The sequence below is a fragment of the Coenobita brevimanus genome, chromosome 93 (genome assembly GCF_032717465.1).
Source record: "Coenobita brevimanus isolate Jiangsu-jjx chromosome 93, ASM3271746v2, whole genome shotgun sequence".
Taxonomy (NCBI): domain Eukaryota; kingdom Metazoa; phylum Arthropoda; class Malacostraca; order Decapoda; family Coenobitidae; genus Coenobita; species Coenobita brevimanus.
Genome location: NC_137046.1, coordinates 42,508,717 through 42,528,360, shown reverse-complemented (window position 1 = coordinate 42,528,360; position 19,644 = coordinate 42,508,717). Strand labels below are relative to the sequence as shown.

Sequence of the window (19,644 nt, the reverse complement as noted above, 5' to 3'; positions counted from 1 at the left end):
CTTCTGCAGCCACCTGGCGATTGTATTTAATTAGCTCTGGGGAGATCTTTCCTAGTGAAGGAATTTGTGGCCAATTCTTCCTAATCCCTTCACTGGAAAGGCTGCCCCAAAGTAATGCGTAAATCGTCTGGAGGTCACAGGAGTCATAAACAGGCGTCATCGCAGTAAAGAAGATATAATAAGTAAAATAAACAGCCAAGGAAGAGCTGTTACAAAATCTGCCACGCCAGCCAGTAAGGACCGACGTCATATATTTGATCATACTTGCTTTTCCTTTGGTTCAATGTACCTCCGTATTCAGATATCTTTGATAATAAAATTCTGTTCATCAAAACGACTGGTCTTTAACCTGTAACCTGCCACGGGGGGGGTGGCTCGGGAAATATTCATAATCATCATCAATCATCATCATCATCATTATAAATGTTATTATTATTATTATTATTATTATTATTATTATTATCATTATTATATTACTAGTAGTAGTAGTAGTAGTAGTACACCTGAGTACTGAATCGCGGTCAGGTGTTTTGTTTTGATCAGTATGTGTGTGTGTGTGTGTGTGTGTGTGTGTGTGTGTGTGTGTGTGTGTGTGTGTGTGTGTGTGTGTGTGTGTGTGTGTGTGTGTGTGTGTGTGTGTGTGTGTGTGTGTGTGTGTGTGTGTGTGTGTGTGTGTGTGTGTGTGTGTGTGTGTGTGTGAGAGAGAGAGAGAGAGAGAGAGAGAGGCAATACAGAAGCGGCGAGATAAGTGGAGCAAAGGGTGTGAAGCTGTACAGTTACGCTGGGTTACATTAGAAGCATGCTATGTTAGTTTAACCAAAAATTACGAGAATTAGCTTAGATCAGACAGACTAAATAAGATGTGGACGGGTTAGGTTGTTACACTGCACCTGGTTGCGGTTGCCAAATTCAAGATTTAAGTATTAGTGAATGGAATAAATTAAGACAGATTAGGTTAGAGGACTGCTTAAATTAGACTACTGTAGGTGGGTTATGGCAGGGTAAAAAAAAAAAAAAAAAAAAAGGTTAGGTCGGTATGGCACAATTACAGACGCTTTTCTCCCATTTCAGAGACAACAGACGGCCATATTCCGTTACAGAATTATCACCACCGCCACCTATACCACGATCATCATTATCATTTATCATCATCACATTATAAGGAGTGGGTAAATCTGAAATCGGGAATCACAGCTAGTAAAAATTACAGACTGTCAAGTAAAATGTGTTATATATCCATCCACTCAAAATACAGGTCATAAGTGGTAGGTGGTGGCGACCCTCATCCACTCACTTGATGTAGTGCCGCCTACTTCTTTCTTAGACTTTATCATTCTTTTTCTGTGCCTGCCCTTCTCTCTTCCTATTTCTCCCATCTTTCATGTCACTTCTTATTGCTTTTCTTTCCTTTACAGGTGGCTTTACATTGAGTGACAAGCCAAATGGTTTCCTGTAAGCCAAGAAACCATTTACAACGCTGGGTGGTAACCATATAACCAAACCATACGCGCTCCCTACGTGTCAACAAGTGGGTTGGTGGAGGGTTAGTGCCCCTACTCGTAAAACAAATAACTCAAAGTCAAATGGCCACCCCTTACGGGATTATGGCGTCTGGCAGTAGGTAGAAAGAATAAACAGATGAATTATTCTTATTCTATCCCTGTATAAGGTTGTGGTACATTAACTATGAGTGGTCTGAGTAATTTGCGTGTCTCTACAACCACGCCTAATCATAAACCTCGGAAAAATCATGAGCCATTCCCATTTTTCTTTACACTCCTTAATATTCTTCGTACTCAGGGTCATTCAAATAGTTAGCTACGAGAATTCTGTGCTCAAACTAAATAAATAAAATAATAATAATAATAATAATAATAATAATAATCGCTTGATCGAAATAATAGTTCAAAAAGCGGATATCCACTGAGTTAGCTACCAATCCCTTGACCATCGTATCGTCCCCCCATTGACTGTGATGCTTTAGCCAGACCTCGTTATCAAATGGGAGAATATAGTAAAAAGTCTTAAACAATTTCTACATAAGGCAATCCTCCACACTAGGTAACTATTACTAGCTGTGGTTTTGCTTTGCCATCAGTACAATAATCAAAATATTATTCTCCCTAGTATGTTTGTGAAGTGCTTAGTACCTGTAAGAGTGAAGACATAGTATGAACAAGTAATCGCGATAACTAAAACCCTCAAAAGTTAATGAATATGGTGTGCCAGAGTATTTAGTCTAGTCGGTCTAACACCATATGATTTATATTCAGCACAGTAAGTCATACGACCTTGAGTGTTAATCTAGTCACCATCAAGCCTTGCATGAGTAAGACAACTCTGTCATCCTTGTCCAACTGACACTCAACTGACAGAATAGAAGTCTGAGTATGCTGGTTTTCTGCAAGCAAAAGGACATCCCTCGACACAGTAAAACAAAAACAGGTATCTAAGAGAATACAATACGCAAGTGTATCCAAGGTATAAGGGTAAAAAAAAAAATGTACCCAGCGCGAACTGTGGTTGTGGTCACTGCCATTCCCGTCCTACAAGTCTCACTGTCGGGTCCTCTCCATCCCTTCGTAAGTTTGTTTTCTTCCCTTTTCTCTCCATCATTTCACCAAGCTCTGTAACCAATACATATTCTTATCTCCTACCATTTCTCATCTCCTTATCTCTTATTCCTTCTCCTTCTCTTTTACCATCTTTCTCCCTCTCCTTACCACAACTGAGTACACCAGTATCCAAAAATAGTACCCGACCGAATATTCCATGTTTGAAAATCCACAAAAAGGTATATGCGTTACCTGCTGACGTGTGGGAGGACTGTATGGCCTCAGGGAAATGACTGCCTACTCTATGTCCACAATCGTATACATAACGAATAACCATAAATTTCCACAATAAATAACAAATCGCCAAGTACAAAATATATTGATTATTTATTTATTTTTATCTATTTATTAACCTTTTGCTATGCACGCACTTGAGAATTTCGTTCAGACTAAAACATGACGATTTTATTCAGCTGAGAGAAATCTGAACATCAGGGTAAGTTCAAAATTAGCTGATTAACCCTTCCGTGCCATGGAAGCCCTCAGGTATTTTCATTCAGTAGAACACCGGACGATTTTCTTGACAAGGCAAAAAAAAAAAAAAAAAAAAAAAATCAATCAATAAATAAAACTAAACCGGTAGCCATGCCCCCAAAATCAGTCTTTTACTCTGGCTCCCAAGTCCTGTTTGACGGTAGACGGAGAGGGGCGGGGGTAGTACTCCAATGCTCTCTCTCTCTCTCTCTCTCTCTAGCTGTGTGTTTATGTAATCACTTCACTCCAATGACCAGTTTATCATCTATTCTTCCTAACTACAGATGATTTTTTTTTCTATCTTAAAGCAGACGTTTCAAACTGGAGGACAATATTCATCTCTTCCGCCTAAAAGATGATTTCCTAAACTGAAAGAAATCGCCCGGAGGTAGCAAAAATAAACTGTAAAAAAGGCGATGAGCAGTTTCTTCATATACACCCGAGTAAAGATCCGCGTTATACACTTGCTCACCACTTCGAAATAGTAAATGTGAGACAAATGGTAGCGAAGCAGTAGCCAACATTCATCTATCTGGTAACTGTGTGAGAAGGATGGGGATGGAAGATGGAGGGGTAGGAACTATCAGCTCCACCAGCCTTCCTCCTCCCTTAACCTGCCCCCTTCCACTCAGTGTTACCAGACATTTGAGTGCCTGGCTACTGCTTCACTAGTGGTTGTCTCACGCATAAAGGTCTGAACTGGCAGGCAGGTGTATAAGGCGGAACTTTCCTCGGCTGTACATTCAGAGACATTTATTATGCCGTCTATGTACCCAGTCCTGCGATGTGCATTCCTGCTTGAAAGAATTAACAATACTACTACTGTGTCATGAATGAAGTTAGTATCCCGATGCATAAGCCGTACGATTGCAAAGGCGGCATATCTATATTATAATGATCCGATTTTTGTAAGTTTGTTTGTTACCGTAACAGAGCAAAAACGGCGCAACGTAGCGCAATTTTTGTTACAGCAAGGTACCATTAAAATGCTCTAACTTGAAGAACAAAACAGTTTCCAGTTCAATACGGCCACCGGTTCCCGAGTTATGACTCAGTTCTGGCCTTTTGCTTCAGATTAATATTTGCTTTTAATGGAGGGGATGGATTCGTCCTTGGTGCAGCACCGAAATTGCCAGCATGAGTGACGTGTTTGTTGTATTATCACTCTCTCGCCTCTCCTTCCTCCATCCTTATATTCCTATAATTGTAAATTATAATGCTATAGCATAATTTAGTATAATAGCAAACACTACTATCCTGCCTCTCTCTCTCTCTCTCTCTCTCTCTCTCTCTTTGTCTCCTCAACGAATGTCCTAGCATGATAAAAATAAGGGAAATTTCCTCGCTCCGCCTAGCTCACGGCATGAGTAATTCAAATTTCTGTTACCTTTCGACGGAAAATAGGAAATGATTTGATATCGAGCGGAGGCCGCCGAAAGCGGCCTTTAAGAGAATGTGAATGAGTATGAGGGTAAAACAAGTATGATTTTCAGGATACACTCATTAAGAAGCAGCAGCGGCGGCGACGAAGGCAGCGGCAGCAGCTGTAGTAGTAGTAGTAGTAGTATCAAAGCGATGTCTGTACTCCTTCCCCCATTTTGTACGTTAAAAGATTTGGAGGGGGGGCTAGCCCCCTTCCAAAACAAAGGTGGAAATTTTTGTATAGTGAAAGACATCAAGGATCCAGACGAACTGATTTGAGAAATTTCGCTGAAATCCATGTGTTCAGTTTCCCATATTTCTGAAATCTAAAAAGTTTTAGGAGGGGGGATGACTTCCCCCAGATGACACTGAGGGGTCAAGCTCCCTAAATATCGCATCACGGATGACAGTCCATTGTACATGTACTGTGATATGAAAGCCATATCTGCCCTCTTTTCACTATTTCTGAGAATTTTTTAAGTGGTGAGGGGGGATGACCCCCTTAAAATCATGGCTGGAAAACTGTCTGTTGCGGAGGACTTTCGGAGTAACCAGACAAAATCGCTTGGGAAGTCCCATCAAAATCCATCAAATAACCTAGGAGGAATTAAGGGACAGACAGGCTGAATCTCATTCAACGGTATGGGGTTAGTTTCCGGAAATGATGTCATCCTGCATCGCAGGACTTCCTTATCAGTTCATATTTGCTTGTGGGACGGTAACATTCCCTTCCACTCTATTCTGGCAAACTACAATAACACAGAACAACATACAGTATTATCAACTCTCCCATGGTCGGATCCAGTTTAGGTTTTATTCCAGCCAACGGCAGACAGTTATAATACTCAGTCGTGAGTCAGAGGAGTCTGAGCGTCAAGTCACCATTAGCCCTTCCATAGTCTGCACAACTCAGTTATTCTATTCGTGCTAACCCCAGATGATTATAATCCACCCAGAGTGTGTCATACAAGGCTTAATTGTGTTAAAAGTGGATAAAGAAAAATAAACCGATGTGGAAGAAGTGCTAGACTGCCACCGAATCCCAAGAAAACACCTCCCATGGCTGATCACACACTAAACACCGGAAATACATGATGCAACTCACTGGAAATTTATGATGCACACTACTTGATGTAAACTTCATGTAAACCTGATGTATTACAGTATTACTGATGATTCCCGGCGATATGTTCGTCTCTGAATATGAATTAATTAACGATGGAAGCAGCCTGGGACATTCAAGTATCGTGGCTTTATAAATGTATACAAGTTACGTTTTCCACAGGCTTTACAGAGTAGGTGATAGTTATTTTTTGTGGATTTTCGATTCCTTGAAGAGTGTGTGAAATTATTTATTGCTCATTTCACTTTAAAACTACGATGTAAGTCTCTAGTTTTGTGTTTTTCTGTTTCTGGGTCCTGCCCATCCCATCTATGATAATGGGTATATATAGGTTCTGATGGTGATGATGATGATGATGATGATGATGATGATGATGATGATGATGAGGAGGAGGAGGAGGAGGAGGAAGGAGGAGGAAACATGATGATGATGATGATGATGATGATGATGAGGATGAGGAGGAGGAGGAGGAAACATGATGATGATGATGATGATGATTCATACCATATAAAAGTCCATGGAAATCCGATTAATTTACCTTCATGACTATCCAGTTCACTCCACACCATACCCATACTACACCCTGGATTATCCTGACCCACCCACACAGACGCCACACACTTACCACAACGAAGCCACATTGCCTATAAATAGTGCGTCAAGTCCATACTAAACTTCTAACACACACACACACACACACACACACACTCACCCCAGACATCCCCTCACACCGTCACCTAATACCAACGTAGCGACACTTGGTAGTCGTGAGACAGCAGGAGCAGCATTCCCAACCCTCAGTCGGTCCCAGGATCCCTTCTCATCCAGTCGCCTCCCACTTGCTGTCCGGGGGAGAGAGGGATAGTCACAAGTTCGATTCGTTACACACTGCTTTGTGACATTTGGTGGGCAAGTCATAGCTGCGCGGGAGTCAGTGAGAAGTAACATCCTGTGCCTAAAGAATAAAGGAAGTCAGTTTCTTTTTTTTCTTTTACTTTTTTTGGTGAATGATCTGACTTTATCCCGTGCCTTCCGATGACTTGCGTATCGTGTTACGTAATACCGCGGTGTGGAACCTTATATAAAACGTAGTGCAAGGGGAAACGGTACCGTACGTATCTGCCAGAACTGGATGGGACAGAGGAGTTATTTTAAGGGGTGAATAGAGCAAAGGTGCGTGTCTCGACCACCATTCCATCGCTGTTTGATCTGGCAGTTCTATAATTATATGTGTGGTCTGAGAAGAGGTCACTAGAAGAAGAATTGGCGTTGGCACTGCGGACCGTTCCTTCCACACACCAACAGGATGACTGAGGAAGCTTACGAGATCGACAACTTGAAGAAAAAGGGTAAGGAATGGCATCATAAATTTTGGATCATTAACTTGGAATCATCATGACATCAGTTTAGAATCATAATCAACTTTGTGTCATCATATCTGCATCACCAATGTGACACAAACTATAAATCTTCTGCTTGCACCATTAGATTCGGATATATGAATCATTACCTTCATATAACTAGTTTTGGATCATAAATTCTACATCACTATTATGGCAACAAGAACAGTGCAAAAACAATTCTGTATCATCATCATTTTATTATCAACTTCGTACCATCATCTGCGCGTCATCAACTTCACAGTGCCCATTTTGTGTAACCAGTTTTAAATTATTCCTTAAAGATCATCGGCCTCTTAGTATCATAATTCCATCATCAGTTTCCTATGGTCTCTTCCGTGCCATTAACACTGGGAAACCCGAACGAACACTCGGAAAGTGCAACACCCGCGCCACCAACTGGTCTAAGGGCCGAATATTTGACTTTGCCCTGTGACCTCCGATACATCACTGCTACACGGACCTACTTCGTTCTTACCTAACCTTTAACGTTTCCATCTACTTTAATTCACATCACGCCAGAACTGTTTGACTTAGCCTAGTGACCAAGATCTTTTACCTTTTCCCATTGACCTTGACCTTTCACTGACTGCTCTCAAAATCGAATATCTTTGACCTTGTTTTAACCTGAACCCTTCCATAAAGTTTTGTCTAAATAGGATCAAGCTGTTTACGCTGATCTTGCCATGTAAGCTTGACCTTTGATCTATTCTAAAAGGCAACAGGTCAACCCCTTGGGTGATCCTCAACTAATCCAGCAAGGTTCATTCAAATATGATCACAACTTTTTTTTTGCTTACACAGAGTAGCATGGGTCGAAGTGTGTGTGTGTGTGTGTGTGTGTGTGTGTGTGTGTGTGTGTGTGTGTGTGTGTGTGTGTGTGTGTGTGTGTGTGTGTGTGTGTGTGTGTGTGTGTCTTGAACAACAGATCAAATGTTAGGGTCACAGGGCTAAGTCAGACCATCAGCTATCAAAGTCAACTTATACAATTTCTGTACACTTTGGAACAAACTCAGATGAATGGCTGAGTGTATGACAATCTGGAGAACAATCAGTCAAAGGTCAAGGCAACAGGCAATGTCAAAGTTCGACCCGTATGTGTGAGTAGTAACGAAACTACGCAAGCAGTTTTGATTTTGGTGGAAGGGTTGAAGGTTAGCTATGGTGTAAACCAACTGTTTTTTTTAAGAATAATATATCAAAGATCGGCGTCACACGGCAAGATCAAATTTGAGTTTTCATCCTATTTAGACCAAACTTTCCGCAACAGGTGAAGATGAGGCAAGAATTAACAAAGTCGATTTCGAAAATAAGTAGTCATGAGTCAAGGTCACAGTCTAAGATTAAAGTCTAAGGTCACCGGGCAAGATCAACTCAAAGTGTTGATATGATTTGAACCAAACTTCGTGGAACTGTTAATGGTCAGGAAAGAACGAAAGGAATCAATTTTGAGAACAATCAAAGGACAAAGTCACAGGGAAATGTTAAAGATCCACCCGTGTGTCTGTGTGTGAACAAAACTTGTATTAAATTCGGTCGACTAGTTGAACGCCACCCAAGAGATAAAATGATTGTGTTTAGGACACCAGGTCAAAGGTCAAGGTCACATGACAAGGAAAACTTAAACATGCATGCTAAACGTAGCGGTAGGGCTCAGGTTAAGTCAAGGATAAAGATAACTGATTCTGAGAACGATTATTCAGATGTCATTGCTAAAAGGAAAGGTTAAAAGCCAAGAACACTGGCAAGCAAAACTGGTCGAAGGGTAAAGGGATACGCAAGAATGAAGAATTTCCGTGCTAAGAGTAGTCCGGCGAAGATCAAAAGTACGGGGTAAAAAAGTTTAATATTCGGCCATTAGATCAGTTGGTCAGGCGCAGGAGTTGTATTTTTTTTTTTTTTTTCTTAATACTCACGACGGGATATTCCCGAGCTGATGGAATTAGATACAGCCTTCACCAAGCTCTCCCCAGGCATGAAAGCAAATCGACTTGCAGCAGTAAAAAAAAAATACAAAAAAAGAAAGAGGTAAGGGATTAAAATCATTAACATAAGCATCTTCACTGCCAGAGGTTTTTCCTAAACTAAATACCGATGTCTGACAGTGGCGAGAATAATTTGAAAAAGCTGTCACCATATTGAATTACTATAGGCTGCGTTTAACTTCACTACGAGCGGCCTTTCTTGTGGTGAATAAAGTCATCTAAGAACAGCTATAATAAATAAGAAAAAATCGTCATCGTTGTGGAAAGGTTTACTCCAGTACTTTGACGCCTTATATGGTGCGGTAAATCTTATATGTTCACTACCGCCACATGATTTTCTTCAGCTAAAGATATGGGCGCAGTATTCAAATACGGTATTTAAAATTAGACATCGAGAACAGATGTCTTGGATTTTGTTATGCATACAGAGAAGAGAGAATGGTTTAAATCAACGCCTATCACCTACACGAGGGCCATTAGGGCAAAAAGTTCCAAATTTCCTTCTGACTGGAATATTCAACTATACATTTCTATGCTCTCTGGTTTGGCCCGTTGTTACTGAAATGTGTTGCTTACTTACGTCATCTGTATAGGTGTTTCTCTCCCACCCATACTCCCCTCCTCCCACACACACACACTACAAATGCAAATCATCATCATCATCCCGGGACACTTTCCTAAAGGACAACTCTCTCTCTCTCTCTCTCTCTCTCTCTCTCATTTTTTTTTACCAGGGTTAAGAGACAGTGTTGCAATATTATAGAGAGAGAGAGAGAGAGAGAGAGAGAGAGAGATATACTTCATCTTCTTCACAAGTGCAGCCGTTCATATCGTGAGTCACCTAATCATAAAGGCAGTATTCTACACGCACGGGCTGGTAATTGAAGCCTTCAAGTGGTGGCACATACATAACTGGGTGGCCCTGCTGCTCAGTTATACAAACTTCTTTAACTCCTTCCTTACCGGCTTTGAAGGAGGATGGTGAAGTGTAAGAGAATTGCAATCTGATGCTACAATAACGATTCGACACAGAAGCACATCACACACCTGCTCTATGTCAGCAGGTGGGTTGAAGCAAAGAAACAGCAGACTCGGTTCAATACATCAAACCTGCGTGAATCAGATTTGAAAGAGAATTAACATACGGGTAATCTTCCTATGAGACATCACGAGAAGCAGACGATAAGGTTACTAAAGAAAACAAAAGATCGATCTGTGTTTCTGACGATAAAGAAAAAAAAAAAAAAAGAATGGCTGTGTCAAGGAGTCAGATTTTCGCGACAACAAGAACAAATATTTTTTCTGTTCCAATAAAAAATACGAGATAAAAGCCAAAGCCTCATCCTTTGATTGTTACACTGACTATTATGATGGATGCTGTGAAAACCAGCTGGAAGAGTGGAGAGTGACGCCATCAGCGTATTACCTAATCTTAGTAAACGGAATAAGGGACTTTTTTCCCATCCCCGGATTATTTTTACCCAGCTTATGATGAACCTCTCGTAACACATGTGTTAACGTGAGGAAGCGTCCGTAGAGCTGCAGACATAAATACCGGCACTGACTCATTCCATTACGATACACACCAACACAATGACACTCGAACCCCAGTAAAAGTCGAACAAACTTTTCACAGTACTAGGTAACAGCTACACTTGAAAGTGTAATTAAAAATTTTGTCAGCTTGTGAACATGCATACGGGCGTTGGACATAAACAATGTTTTTCAACAGTCTCTCCTCTCTTTCCTCGATTCCCTTCCTCACTCCCTGCCTTCTCGATCCTTCTCTACTCTCTTAAACCACTCACTCGCTCTCTCCCTTCTCATTTCCCTACCCTCCCTCTTTCTTCCTTCTCCACCTCCCACCTTCTTTCTCCCACTCACTTCCTCACGTCTCGCCAAGCCATCGTTCTCTCCTTCCTCGTCCCACTCCATTGATCCGTCTTTCCCACTTCTCTTCCTCACTCTCCCCTTTAACCTTTCCTCTTGTCTATCCTCCCTTCCTCCCTCTCTCCTCCCCTTCGTCACTGCCAGTTAACTTATCCACTTCTCTTTCTTTTTTTCCCCTCTCCTTCCCTCACTCCCTGCTCTCTATGCCCTTCTCTTCTCCCTCTACCCACTCAGTTCATTTACATTTCCACTCCCTCTCCTCCCTCACATCACCCCCCTACCCACCTAGCGACCAGCAAGGCCATACCATGAAGGCTGCTGCTGCCACCTCACCCAGACAGAACCAATATTTTCCCGGATGTACTGAACTACTCAACACAATCATTCTCTCTCTCTCTCTCTCTCTCTCTCTCTCTCTCTCTCTCTCTCTCACTGGCGACAGTCTGTGCGTGATGACTTCATTCAGGAAGAATTTGAGAGAGAGAGAGAGAGAGAGAGAGAGAGAGAGAGAGAGAGAGAGCATTTATCTCATCGTAGTGACAGAGCTAATGGATCATCCTTCACCTCTTCACCACGCAAAATCTCTTCACATAAATAAATTCAAATGCGATTAGTAAAAGAAAAACATAGGCATAATTTGTGCCTGTCCCCTTCACTAATCAAGATTTACCTATATTAAAATAAAGACGCCATTATCATTGGGTGTTAGCAATATCCCCCAGGGCAATAAAGACTACAGGTCCATCCATCCATCCATCATTCAATCCTACATTGCCCCATGAGGAGCGTAGGAGCCAGGGGCTAGGCAGTTGGTCCCGACATTTAAAATGAGAGTGACCAGCCTCACTCATCTCTGAGTGGCATTACATGAGCAATCAATCCCAACCATCCCTTGGATATAAACCTTCACCGGCTCAATCCGATTGGAGCGCAATAATTACCCACTAAACCACCAGGCGCCAAAATTTGGTTATATGGTTACCACCCAGCGTAGTAAATGGTTTCCTGGTGCACAGGAAACCATTTGGCTTGTCACTCAGTGTAGAGTCACCCACAGGCTGAAGGAAGTGGAAAGAATGAAGGAAAGAAAGACAGAAGAGTAAGTGTAAAGTCACTCGTAGGCAGAAGGACATGAAAAGAATGAAGGAAATTCATTTGGTTTTGCTCCTCTCCTGATGCACCTCACCCTCGCGCTATGCTGCAGGTCACTAGGTTTATGTTCAGCCGACGTGAACCAAAGGCAACAAACTACACCACATCATCACTTTGAACAACACCAGCAAAACTACCAACAAAAACATCAACACTAACACCGCCACCACCACCATCATCATCATCAGATACAGGACCAACACCAACGATTTAAAAAAAAAAAAAAAAAAAAAAAAAGGCCTGCCCCCCAAAAAACAAAGTCAGTAACACAAGCAACCAAAGCAACAACAGGACTAACAACAACGATAGCAGTAACACCAACAATAACAGCGACACTGATACAAACAACAAAACTACAGCAGTACCACCATCGTCACACACACACACACACACACACACACACACACACACACACACACACACACACACACACACACACACACACACAAAGCAGTAGCAAATACAAAGGCAACACCAAACCCAAGAACAACTATAAATATACACAGCCACCACTAATGACTGCACCAACCCCCAACAAAGCCACATCTCCACCAACAAAAACAGCTTCATCCGTCTGCTCTTCTTGTTATGACCTAAACAACCCTCCTTAAACCTCCGTCGTCTAATCAAAATTACTGTGTTGAATTTTCTCCCTGGCTGACAAATACAAGCGCGATCAATTTTTACGATGCCGTCTTTTATATTTTCTTCTCGTTTCCGCCCGACAATTTCATTCAGTCTGGGAGGCGTTCCCTAGTACTTCAAAGTTAATCAAGGCTTCCTCTAATCTCCCCCACATTTCAGTAAGTCGCTCGTATGCAAAATATAATCGTCTGGAGGTAAGGTAGTACAGGCACGAGTAAAATGAAGCCTTCGTACTGCAGTGGTTAATATCGTATTTGGGTACTGAGTATTTCTCTTGCAAAATATAATCAGATAAAGCAGACAGTTCTTTCTTGAATCTCTTCTATGGGTTACATACACTGACTCGTTCTCGCAAGGTATGAAAGGACATAAGAGATTTTTGTTCCTTAGAGTAATATCGGTGGTGTACATGTCGTTTTTGAGCTCGTTCTTGAAAATTATGAACAGACACAACAATCATTCTTAAATAAACTTTGTGGGTTAAATATTGGTTGTGTGTATCTTCCACAATGTAAGCAAACAGATCAGGTCTTGGTTAAAATGAGAGGGATGGAAACACAAAAAGAGTTTTCGCTGTTTATTCCTCTAACGATTCGAACTACACGTGAGAGAAATAGGTAACTCCCTTCCCGTGCTTCCTCTCACTGATTTCATCCATTTCTCATTGTAAACCAGCCAAATCAAACCCTCTGCGTAGGTACTATGCAACAAATATTTCTTCCTTGGCGGACGGTGGCGGTGGTGTAGTGGGATATTTGGGGAGGGAGGTGGGGGTTCAAGGACGGTTGTAGGGAGATGGGGAGGGAGTAAGGACAGGAAGGAGACGGGAGTGAGAGGGGAGAGGGAGAGAGAAGGGTGGGTGGGGGGAAGGAGGGTGCATGCGAGATGAACCCGGCCCCGGCAAGGCAATCCGGTTACTATATAAAGCGCTGTTTGTGTGTCGCTCGACCCTAAAGTGAGACACACGAACAGAACGACAGAAAAACATACGGACAGACAGCCAGAGTACGTGAGTTATAAAGACACACAGACCACGCAGACTTGAAGGTCCTTTTAGCTAAGTCTGGCTTTAAAATTAATAAGATGGACATCATCTCTACGCATTCCTTAACACCTCGGGGGTCGACTTCCCACCAATTTCATTCTGGCTCACGTCATGTAAATATTACTCACGAATAGGAAGCCTTCAGGAGTTTGAGGGATGATGAAACTTAAGAATCACAGCCTGCAGTTAAACCCAATCAGTTCAAGGACGTCATATGACTTTTAATCTTGCTACTAACGTTTCAGTTTACTCTGCTTAGAACGATAATAATGATGGTTTTATTGAGGGATAAACCTAACCCCTCCAGTTCATGGTGCGGGAGAGAGAGAGAGAGAGAGAGAGAGAATATCTGTGCGTAGGTGTGGAGCATATCTGCGTCAGTGTGGATGGTACGTACTGTACGCATGTCTCTCCGTATGTAAAATGATGGAGGGGAGGATTAGTGTGTGTGTGTGTGTGTGTGTGTGTGTGTGTGTGTGTGTGTGTGTGTGTGTGTGTGTGTGTGTGTGTGTGTGTGTGTGTGTGTGTGTGTGTGTGTGTGTGTGTGTGTGTGTGTGTGTGTGTGTGTGTGTGTGTGTGTGTGTGTGTACCCTTATTAAAATGTAAACATATCGGTGTTTATGTGTATATGGTATGCAAACTAAAATATATTTATCCATGCGGCACAGCACAGTGTCTTCAAAGTTAACCGACGCCGAGGTTAAATAAATAATTCTTTGTTGTTCCTTGAGTAATTACAGGGCACTGTGTTATACAGTATGAAAGCTATTATCATCTTAATTATCATCATCATCATTATCACAATCGTCGTCTTCATTACCACCTCCACCACTACCACCATCAACATCATCGTCCCAGCCGTTGTCGTCGTCGTCGTCGTCGTCGTCACCACCACTAACCACCATCACCATCATTATGATGATCATCATCATTATTCCAATTCTAACAAACACATCGCATAGAACACACCACCTACAATCACAATCCCAGACCGACAAAGAAACCCTCTGTGAGTTGATACAGCAAAGCTAAACATATCGGGTTTTGTTAAGAAGAAATGTCAAGGCCTTTTCCCGGTCTGCGTCTTCAAGAAAATACATTAGTTATAACCTCATCCCACCGTGAGCTGACGCAATAAAAGTAAACGTATCGAGTATTGTTAACAATGGGCAGATGTCAGAACGTTTCCTTGGCCAGCGTCTTCCAGGAAACCACAGCCATTACTAGCTGATCAAACAAGCGTGAGAAATGTCAGAACGTATAAATTGTTGGTGCAATAGAGTGAATGACGGAGTATAAATTAAGTATATGTGAAAAGATGAAAAGAACAAGCGTAAAATAAGAGTGTGTACAGGTGAATGAGCGCATTAAAGGGAGTGAGAGTTCGCAAAGGATAAAGTAAGAGCATAAGAGTGAAAGGATGTGGAAAAGTCACATACTGCACTGGTGTGTGACATTCTATTATCTGCATTCCAGGAAGCCCCAGTCACCCCTCAGCTGATAAAACGAGTGGCAAATCAGGGGACTGTATTCTCGTGAAGGCTATTTGTTTTTGGTCACCCTTTACGGGATTAAGGCGTCTGGCGATAAACAGACAGATTGACAGATAGATCAGTAGACATCGACTGGTAGATAGATAGGTAAACAAAGATGTACAGAGATTGACAGAAAGGTAGATGTACATATTAATATACTTAGATGGGTAGACAGATAGACAGATGTAGACAGATTAATAGACAGACAGGTAGACAGACGGATAAGTAGACAGAAAGATACAGACAGACAGATACAGATGGATAGATGGTAGAGGGCTCCCAGTGGCCTATTCCTTACCTGTCTCCCTTGCTTATCGAACACAGGCTTGTATCCCAAGTGGCCTTAGAGACTTCGTAGCAACTGTGTCTTAACAATTCATTCTTTGCACATCAGTATCGTCTTGTGGCGGCTACATGTGCAAATAAAAGTAAGTATTAAAACGACATAAACAGCATGGAAGAAAAAGATAACGTGCAGTATGACAAAAGTTGAGAAATCTCCAGAGCCGCTTATATTAAGATTCATTTTGTCCGATCATGAAGACTGGAATGAAAAATGGATGAAAAAACAGCGCCTGTCAGTGGGCCACGTTCCAGGCATACTGTGTCCCATTGTCACCTACATCATTTCATTCTTAGAGGTTGAGAGAGAGAGAGAGAGAGAGAGAGAGAGAGAGAGAGAGAGAGAGAGAGAGACAGACAGACAGACAGACAGACAGACAGACAGTGAGATTGTCTACAACGTGATCTAAAGCATTTTTTTTCCCCTAAATGATCTCGCCATCTATCGTCGGATAATTTAGTTTAGGATATATGTCGGATTCAAGCTAACTTCAGATTTCCTGACACTTCTTCATTAGCGATTTATTCTGCACGTTGAAACTTTTGTACGTTAATGATGTAAACTGTATCGATATTAAAACGATATAAATAACACAGAAAGGGGTGTTAAGGTGTAGTAGGCAAAATAATTCGGTATGTGACTTGTGTTACGAAGCCTCTCATACCAAAAAAATTACGGCCCTACGTTCTGTTCCTGCCTCAGTGTGTACAGGCCCTAAAACTCTTAAATGCAGTCACACTCCTAGATGCTGGAGCATGTCTTGGAGCCTTGCGGTTCGTCAGTCACGCCCTAAGGATTTTTGGACACGATGCTTCACTCCCGTAGACTTTAGAGAAGCTCTATATCACGGTTTTTAAGGTTCCGCATGCACTTAATACTCTTGTTTTGTTTTTTTCTTACAAACACAAAACGATGATATTTACTTTATGGGGAACCTCTACGGCGATGGGGTTGGCATCTCCGTTCAGCCCATCACCACGTTAACATCTTTCTTTTTCATTTCCTTCTTGCTACCGCCAGATGGGAATATTGAAGCTCGCGGAGATGTCTCGTAACGAAAGGGTTAAAATCAATCCGCTAATGTCATTTATAATATTGTCTTGCTATCTCCTGATTATTTTTACTGACAGTAGGACAGACCTCTCGTACTGAAGGGGTTACATATAGACTCCATCAATCTCTTTAATACGAGGTCTCTGCTAAGGCAACTCACTGTTGTCTAACTGACGGCAGCAAAAAATATCAAACTTGCCTCGTATAAAGGGACTAATCCTTCCAGTCGGGTGACATATTATCTAGTTTATTCAAGCTAGGCAACTCCAAAACTTGATTTAACATAGGATCGACAATAAGGGGATAAAAGAAAGCTACATATAATCCCCCAGTCAGGTAAATCCCTTCTAAGCTGAATACAACCGACAAGAATTAGCCTAAAAGAAAGAAACGTTTTTACAGAGGGTTAGGGTGGGGCTTCAACAAAACATTTCCGGTGAGTCTTCCAGGAGCCCAGATCTACACACCAAGACTAGTTTTCTCTTCGGAAAACCCACTCACGCTCTTATAACGCACTCGCATCTGAATAAACCGATCTAACGTTAGCTAAAATAAAATACTGGCCTTGTCCCGACCATGAAAGGGCTATTGGTACTATACTCTTTTTACTCTAAGTTGGCCCAGAACCGCTATCTCTCCATCTTCAGTGTTGAGTTTTGCCAACAGATCATTACTAGAATATTATATTAGTCATGAAGAAGTCCTGTGGAAAGAATGCACAGCCGTAGTATTGTCTGTTTCTACCACTGATATACAAGAAAAAAGTAGCTACAGGACGAAAATCTGGACCAAGTTTAGGTGACAGAGCTATAGTATTAACCCTCAGGATCCTATGACTCCCTTTCAGGAGAATGAACTCATCTGGCGTCAGCTGGAACTAACACCTTTCCTTCAGCCCCAAGACGTCGTCTATGTTTGTCTTACAATCTTCCAACGATTATTATTATTGTTATTTTATTTATTTATATATTTATGACAAGGCACACTTTTTGGTCCGGCAGAGTTAGACGAAGCTCCATTAACCTCCTCAATACGAGTGGGTTCCTATGTTGGATATGTGAGGGCAGCAGGAATGAATCAGGATATGACATCACCGTACTGAACAGGCTAATAATACAGAAGAACAGAAGAAGTGATCATGAGACAGTTCAGGAGGTTTGCTAACATCTTCTCCTTACCAGATTATTTCTACATACAGCCCGTCAAAAACTTCTATGTCTGGGGAGTATTTTATGTTGACACAAAAAAGAGAAAAAACATACAAGAAAGCAGCAAAGTTTGATAGCCTATGCAAAATAAATCCCTATGGAGGAGGTATTAAAATGTATCCTAAGCTGAAAAGAATTCGCTCCAAACAGCAGTATTCTCGTAGGTGACGAGGTTTCAGCACCTTACATCATCACCATCCACTCACTCGATGCTGTGCTGTCTTTAGGTGTCCATTTAGGAAACCATTTATATCGCTGGGTGGTAACCACATAATCAAATAACAGGGTGATGTGAAGCGAACTTTGATGCGTCTGTTAACTAAGTGGAGAGACGCATGCGCCGCGTCCATCCAGAAACCAAACCTCCACACTCTTCCTCGAGCCTCACTGTAGCGAGTCGCTGTCTAAAGCAAGGGAACATCGGTTTACTGCATGGGAAGACCTTACAGGGCCGGTTTCTTGCCTGCGGTTGATGATTCTGTTCGACCAGACATGGGAATTATTCTACCACTACTACTAAACCTCAGTGATTAGTTTATTTGTGTCTTTACAGTATGAACACAGTTTCCATAAATAATGTTCAAGAGATTATTGGCTCCCTGCTTGATATTTCTAAACTATTTTACTCGGTCTGAGAAAGGCTTGCCACAGTGAAAGGGTTAAAGAAGTCAATAAACGACCCCCTGGAGAAAGAATTAAGAAGTCCCTCCTAAGCTGGAAGTGATTCCTTAAAGAGAGAAAGAATTAAAGCTGGCAAGGAAGAAGTGAAAAAAAAAAAAAAAAAAAAAAAAAAAACTAAGCCACCAAGAATTCGGGCCAAAGCCGTTCGTAAGGGAGAACACACACACACACACACACACACACACACACACACACACACACACACACACACACACACACACACACAAATATATATATATATATATATATATATATATATATATATATATATATATATATATATATATGATAAAATTCTTTTACATCACCATCACCAGAGTTTCCCAGCTAGGTAGAAATGTGTTACACTGAACGAGTTAAAAAGAGACTTCTCACAGCATCTAACACCTCCACTGTACCTACTGCATCTCCTCTAGTTCAAACATAAGTGTTTTAAGCTGAATAAAGTTTTAGAAAGAATAATAAAAAGAATAAATAAATAAATAAATAAATAAACCAGACGTCCTCCAAAGATAAGTGATCATGTTGCACCGCCAAAACGTTCCAGAGGGCTTCTAGGAAGGGGCTGCAGTGGCCTGACCTGTTGCTGAGAGAAATACTGCAATGTGGCATCTCAGCTCATCTCCTCCATTTATTTGTAGTATTCTAACTGTCCCTCAGTTTATCTACCTAACTAAATACCTACTTACCTATCTACCTACCTACCTACCTACCTACTATAACTGTCCTTCCATGCATCTGTTTATCAAGCTACTGATGCATCTACATTTGTCTGTGTCTACCTACAGACCTCTCAATTTATTTACCTTTTTAACTGCGTTTGTCTGCCTGTCTCCCTATGTATCTATCTATCGATGTCTGTCCATCTACCTATCTGTCTATCTATCTACAATATCTAAATCTGTATCAATATATCTACATCAATCTATCTATCTATATAAATCTATCTATCTATCTATCTATCACAGGATGAGAAGGGCCAAGTCATGTGGTGGCAAAGACTGTGCATCCTCACCATCACACAAATCTATTCATAATGTAAGCCCACAGTTACACCCACATCCTTGTGAGTA

At 41.5% G+C, this 19,644-nt stretch overlaps 1 protein-coding gene across 1 annotated transcript in view; it reads left to right on the top strand.

Annotated features, from left to right (window-relative positions):
- Nucleotides 1–6,940: 6,940 nt before the first annotated feature.
- LOC145412421 (facilitated trehalose transporter Tret1-like) overlaps nucleotides 6,941–19,644 on the top strand; it is a 40,610-nt gene continuing 27,906 nt past the window's right edge. Inside the window, exon 1 of the mRNA XM_080282306.1 lies at nucleotides 6,941–6,983. Coding sequence (XP_080138432.1) covers nucleotides 6,941–6,983 — 43 coding nt within the window. The remainder of the gene's footprint in view (nucleotides 6,984–19,644) is intronic.